Here is a 6,590-nt window from a genome sequence, read left to right as displayed (position 1 = left end):
GTGTTTTATATCTTTAGATTTTAATACATTCTGTCAACTTGTACAGTTTAGAAATTTCATCTGGTCGTGATGACATATATAACAGAGTATCATCGGCATAGCAGTGGAAACTAATTCCATGTTTTCTAATAATGTTGCCAAGTGGCAGCATGTTTATTGAAAATAACAGAGGGTCTAACACGGATCCTTGCGGCACCACATATCCCAAGTAAATAATAAGACAAGACTTTAGTGTTTTTACTCCTCAATTTAGCTTTCAGAAAGTATTTCATTCCTAATTCTATATGTATTATCATGTTAAAAGTAAATAAATATTATAAAACTAGATTAAGTAGATAAAAAATCATCAAGACTTAATGTTGCCTTAAGAAAGCCTGACCAGAAAAGTTTGAAGTAGATAGATAGACAGGTAGTTTGTCGATATCATTTAAAAAAAAAAATGTCATAAAAACACTTTGTGTATTTGCTCTATAAATTAAATCTAATGTTATTTTTTATTAGAAGTAGTAGAAAACACTCATTATTTTTTATTACCCAGGGGCCAGTTGCATAACCATAGTCACCACTTTAAGACTGTGTCTTAAGAACTAGTTTGACTAACTAGCAGTTAACCAAGTGGTTATCAGTATAACTTTTCAGATTCAAATTTGATCAATCACATACGTCTGCAAGATGTATGTTAAAGATGGCTTCATCTGGAAAGCATCTGCTGTGTACAAACATCTGACAGACGTCTTTAAGATGTCAGTTTTACACACATTCTAAATCATAAACATCTTAAAGACATCTTCTAAACGTCTATTTGACATCTGATAGGAAACGTCCTATAGAGGTATTGCAGATGAGCAAACACTCTAAAAAATGTCTTGCAGACGTCAAATAGACGTCTCCATGATGTACGTGCCCTGATATCAGGGCGTTTTTATGTAACTGACTTTAAAAAGTTATGACCAGTCTTGCAGAAAAAAATTAGGTGTCTAACTTTTAAGACTAGTATAAGCAGTTTGCAACCGGCCACAGCAGGATTCACTCGACAGGATTTCAGTCACGGCGAGGTCCCAAACCGGGCGTTTGGTGGGAGGCGCGTGATATGGAACATGAGCGGCACGCGGAGTCCCGGAGAAGCCGGCGGGATAAGCGTCACGGCACCAAGAGTATTGTGCTGAATTCTGCACCCCTGCCAGATTATGCACCCCTTCGTTGAAGTCACTACCTGATTGCCTAATCCCAACCCCACCCCTAATCCTAAACCCTCCCCCACACCTACTCCTAAACCTACCAAGACTAGGGGGTGCATAATTAGCGTCGCGGTGCGTGTAGAGCGCGCGCGAGAGAATCATGAGCGTCGCGCTGAAGAGCTGGAGGGCTAATGAAGGACCCAAACACTTGATCACGGTGAGAGAAGAGATTAACTCAACCGCTTACTGTTGTCACAGTATCCATACTGGCTCGTGCATCGAGTTGTCTGAGTTTGAGATGCTGTCAGTTAGACTGTTGTGTTTTTATTGTTTTGGGCAGATGGTTTGGATTGCAGTGAATGTATTTCTGTTCTGGAAAACATTCATGTTGTACTTCAGCGGAGCGCAGTATTATTATCTACACAAGATGCTGGGGGTAAGAACTTGAGTTTATGTGTCAAGTTGTATTTTCAAGTTTAGGGTGTGTGAGTTAAAGGTCTGTACGTCTAGAGATGATAAAGTTTGTTTATTTTTTATAGTGTAATGTATATATTTTGAGTTTGTTTTAGACTTTAACCTTTGTGTTTGTGTGTAGCCATTGAGATATGAGTTTGACAGGTGTGTTATTGTGTAGAGTTTGAGTTATGTGTGTTTGCATTTTACAGTATGAGATGTGTGTGTGTGTGTGTGTGTGTGTGTGTGTGTGTTTGCATGTACAGATGATGTTTGTGTTTTTGTGTGTTGCTGTGAGATGGACAGGATTTCCACAACACTCCTAAGTGAATCAGGGTAATTGTTGTCACAGGTTATTGTTTAATGTCCTGGAAAGATGCTGCACAGGGACACACAACTTTCCGAAAACAGACCACACTTGTGTTAGCTAAGACTTTTACACGTTTATTCCAGAATTGGACAATTGCAGCAGTTGCAAACTGTCTGTGTGTCTGTGTGTGTGTGTGAGCTGCAGTCCTTCATATGTAGCAGGGCTGTTGTGTTTCTGTATAGAGCTGAACAGGCGTGTAACAACTCGCTCACCTCTGTACAGGAAACAATGATCAAACGCCACTGCAACTCACACACACATACACCAACACCCGCAACATGATTGAATTTTTTTAAATGTTATTTTAATTTTCATTCTCACACAGTATGAATTAGTTTTAAAATATATGACTGCCTTTATATTTCAGGAACGGCATCTTTCGTGTCATTTTCAGGGTCCTTGGCATTAAAAAGTGTAAAAACACTTGCTCTAACCCATGTGTATGTGTTTCTTCAGCTTGGTCTCTGCATCAGTCGAGCGTCGGCCTCCGTTTTAAACTTCAACTGCAGTCTGGTGCTGCTGCCAATGTGCAGATCGCTGCTTACCTTCCTCCGAGGATCTCAGCGGGTGAGACTTTGAGAAATTCGTATATTTATGCATTTATGCCAAGTCTGTGCGGTCGCATAAATGCACATTGCATATATGCTGCTTCAGATGCTGCGTTTGCAGTGTAAAGATGTCAAAAGTCTCAAAGACATGTTGCTGCCATGCTGAATGAGGGTTGTTTTGACTTTCTGACTCTTTTTCTTTCTGTCAGGTGACCGGTAGACGTGTTCGTCGGCTGCTGGATAAGAGTAAGACGTTTCATGTGGCGTGTGGAGTCACAATTTGCGTCTTCTCTGGTGAGAAACTGATCTGTGATCAGATCAGAAACACTCAATAGCGACCATAGTTTGTGTAGTTTCAGCATAGTCTGGTCAGCTAGCTTATTCCGCACACATAGACAGGAAGAGAGCATCTGACTGACATGAAGTGACCAGCCACAGGTTGCTTGTTGAAATTGAAAACTGAGAACAGTTATGCTGCAAAATATCTAGTTTACTTGCTGTAAGGTGTCTAAAGATCAAACTTTAATGCCAAGAACCTACAAACTTTGTTAAATCATGCGACTACTTCCTCAGAAGCGTTATTGTAGCAGCCTGGAAACATTTTTAACATGATTTTCAAGTCAGAAAATCAGATGCAACTTGTCATTTTGAGAAAGCTCTTTCCATTTTTGTACAGTATGCATCAGATGGTTCATAAACAGACCAAACAGACTCCAGAACAATGAGAAAGACCACGCAGACAGACAGCAGATTACACTCACTTCACGGGGGAGGAAGAACAGATTACTTAGGTTGAGTCACTAGTCTGTCTGAAAGCACTCTTTGTGTGTATTTATGTGTGTATGTTGCATTATTATAGTAAAGTAAAACAATAAAAAAAATAATTTTCATTACTGGGAATAAAATAGTTAACTAAATAAACTGAAATTCACTTAAAATAAAATATAAACAATTATGCTTTTTTCACTCTAAAACTGAGGTGCATAAACTCAGGTTAATGATGCCTACGACCTAAAACTTCCAAAAATAAGTACAAAACCTGTGCTAATTGAAAGAAAACAAGTTGACAAAAAGATTGAATCCAAGATTTGGTGATAATACAGCATCATGACAGATTTACAAGCAACTTTTTAAAAGGCTGGTGATTTTTGACTGGGAAAAAGTCAATATTAAGTGGCCCTAATACCTGTGTACTTGCATAGTAACTAGATGTGTACGTAGTATGTAACCACAGTGTAAGTACACATTGGTACATAGTATCTACAGCTGTAATATTTCTGTAACTACACACATGTAACAACCCTCCGAATGGTTTGTGTAAGTACAAATGTGTAGCAGGACATATATAATTACATTTTGTAACAGCAATATATATAAGAGTAATTGGAACAATTTGATCCAGGGGGTGGAGATGGGTAGGTTTAGGGATATGTAAAGTGGGAGGAGTTGGATCTCAAGTTGGTGGAGTTGGTGCACCACTGTAATACCAGTGTACTTACATGGTAACTCCTCAGGAACTGTCGACTTATTATAAAGTGTAACATTCTGGACACCAACCACAATTTAAATGTAAAGCCTAACTTACTGGCCGCTGCTGTGTAACATCAGAGTAATTATGTTACAGCTGTTGCTGTTAGCCCTGTTACACATTTGTACTTTCATTACCAAAAAGCATTGTTACCCATGTCCTGTTACACATTTGTACTTACACATACCATTCAGTGGGTTGTTACATATGTGTAGTTACACAAACATTAGAGCTGTAGATACTATGTACCAATGTGTACTTACACTGTGGTTACATACTATGTACACATCTAGTTACTATGTAAGTACACAGGTATTAGGGCTACTTAATATAAAGTGGGACCCATTTTTATATTTTCATTTCAGTTACAGTTTTTGTGTGTTTTTATATTTTTTTAAATATGTTTTATATATATATATATATATATATATATATATAATTTTTATTCTAGTTTTAGTTATTGTAGTATATTAATATTCACTCAAAAAATGAGGTGCATAAGCTCAGATCAATGAGGCCTATGATCAATCAGTTTCAAAAGGAAATACAAAAACTTGCGTTAGAAAACAAATTGACAAAAAGATTGAATCCAATTTTTGATAATAATATAGCATAATGAGAGATTTACAAGCATTCTTTGGCCATTTCGACTGAGCACCACAATCCCCAAAACATACAAATATTATCCACTTTTTTTTTTTTTTGGAGAAGTTGTTATACCCCATGTGAGCAAAGTCAGTAAGTTTGAGATTACATTATCTAGCATTTTTTGGAGAAAGAAAATCCTCTCTGGGTCAAAATAACCAGAACATGAACCAACATGAAGGCCAATTCAAAATATATATAACAACTACGACATCTACTAAAATAACACTGGTATGTTGCTGTCTGAGAGTTTGACCTGGTAAGTAACTCCGTCTAGTGTTGCACTGACAGGCTAGACGGCTTCGCTGGCCAACAAATGTGTGTGTGTGTGTGTGTGTGTGTGTGTGTGTGTGTGTGTGTGTGTTTAGAACACAGGAATATCCCGAGGGATTCCCAGCTGGTTTTATCTTGTGTCTGTGACCCCCCCATTTCCTGTCTCAGTGCATTGTGGTCTTGTTCTAATTACAGAGCTCTGAGGCATCCCGTTACCGTGACGACTGCAACACACAATCACACACAAGAGAGCTGCTGAATAGACAAATTGTCTTCCACACATGCTTGACGTATGCTGTCATTGTGTGTGTGTTTTGTGTGAGTTGATGATGTTTATGTGTTTGTTGGTGTTTCTGTCTGCAGTGGTTCATGTGAGCGCTCACCTCGTAAACATGGTCAGTTTCTCTGTGAGATATTCAGAGGATTTCCCTGCGCTCAATGTCGCTCAGTATCGAGGACAGGTAACACACACAGACATTTACATGAACATCTTCTGTGTTTGGAAAAATGTTTTTGCAAGAGCGTAGGTTTGATTTTGGCATTGATGGGGACATAACAGCAGACAACAGATATCTTATTGTTTGATCAAAATTATTGCTAAGGACAATTTAGGAGATGCTGGATATTGGTAGGGACATGTCAGCGTCCTTACTAAATTCTACGCCCTTGTGTTTCTGAAAGAAGTCCCTTCTGCTCAACAAGGCTGCATTTATTTGATCAAAAATACATCCATTCTTCATTACTCCAGTCTTCAGTGTCACATGATCTTCAGAAATCATTCTAATATGCTGATTTGCTGCTCAAGAAACATTTCTGATTTTTATCAATGTTAAAAACAGTTGTGCTGTGTAATATTTAAAACTGTGTTAATAATATGTTTTTCTCTCTTTAGGATCCCAGAATTCTCATCATAAGCACAGGTGACTCACCTTTCTAAATCTCCCTTCTGTACTTCCGCATCAGCGTTTTGTGTTTAATATAGTGAAACCGAAATTATGACGTGTAATGTAAGATGATTAATTGAAAAGCCTGTGGACACATTCTTCTAACTGTGTCAAATTTGTTTCCTTTTATTTTGTGTTTAAAGGGGTCACATGATGCTGTTAAAAAGAACATTATTTTGTGTATTTGGTGTAATGAAATGTTTATGCGGTTTAAGATTAAAAAAATGCGTTATTTTCCACATACTGTACATTATTGTTTCTCCTCTATGCTCCGCCTTTCTGAAACGCGTCGATTTTTACAAAGCTCATCGGTCTGAAAAAGCGAGGTGTGCTCTGATTGGCCAGCTATCCAGTGCGTTGTGATTGGCTAAATACCTCAAGCGTGTGACGGAAATGTTACGCCCCTCACCATACTGTGATGGAGCGACGAGACAAAACCAGTAAAACATTTGTGCATCCAGTGGGGACATAATTACGGATTATAATGACTTATACTGTCTTTTTACACGTTGCGTTGCACCGTGCGGCGTAAACATAAAACCATGTCTGCATTTGTGATCGGAGAAATGACAAACAACAAGCGCTACTGTACACTGCCCAAAAAAACTCGCTTAAAATATATAAAATATAAAAACTCTTTAAATATAAAAA

The 6,590-nt window shown here is 38.0% G+C and overlaps 1 protein-coding gene across 1 annotated transcript in view; it reads left to right on the top strand.

Annotated features, from left to right (window-relative positions):
• Positions 1-1,322: 1,322 nt before the first annotated feature.
• The window catches only part of LOC107669869 (NADPH oxidase 4-like), an 8,914-nt gene continuing 3,646 nt past the window's right edge, over positions 1,323-6,590 (top strand). Inside the window, exons 1-6 of the mRNA XM_016462294.1 lie at positions 1,323-1,395; positions 1,519-1,614; positions 2,458-2,568; positions 2,759-2,843; positions 5,359-5,456; positions 5,888-5,915. Of these exons, the coding sequence (XP_016317780.1) occupies positions 1,339-1,395; positions 1,519-1,614; positions 2,458-2,568; positions 2,759-2,843; positions 5,359-5,456; positions 5,888-5,915 (475 nt within the window). The 5' untranslated portion in view covers positions 1,323-1,338. The remainder of the gene's footprint in view (positions 1,396-1,518; positions 1,615-2,457; positions 2,569-2,758; positions 2,844-5,358; positions 5,457-5,887; positions 5,916-6,590) is intronic.

Source organism: Sinocyclocheilus anshuiensis, unplaced genomic scaffold (genome assembly GCF_001515605.1).
Source record: "Sinocyclocheilus anshuiensis isolate Anshui unplaced genomic scaffold, SAMN03320099.WGS_v1.1 scaffold272, whole genome shotgun sequence".
NCBI classification, from domain to species: domain Eukaryota; kingdom Metazoa; phylum Chordata; class Actinopteri; order Cypriniformes; family Cyprinidae; genus Sinocyclocheilus; species Sinocyclocheilus anshuiensis.
This window is presented reverse-complemented; position numbering and strand designations above follow the sequence as displayed.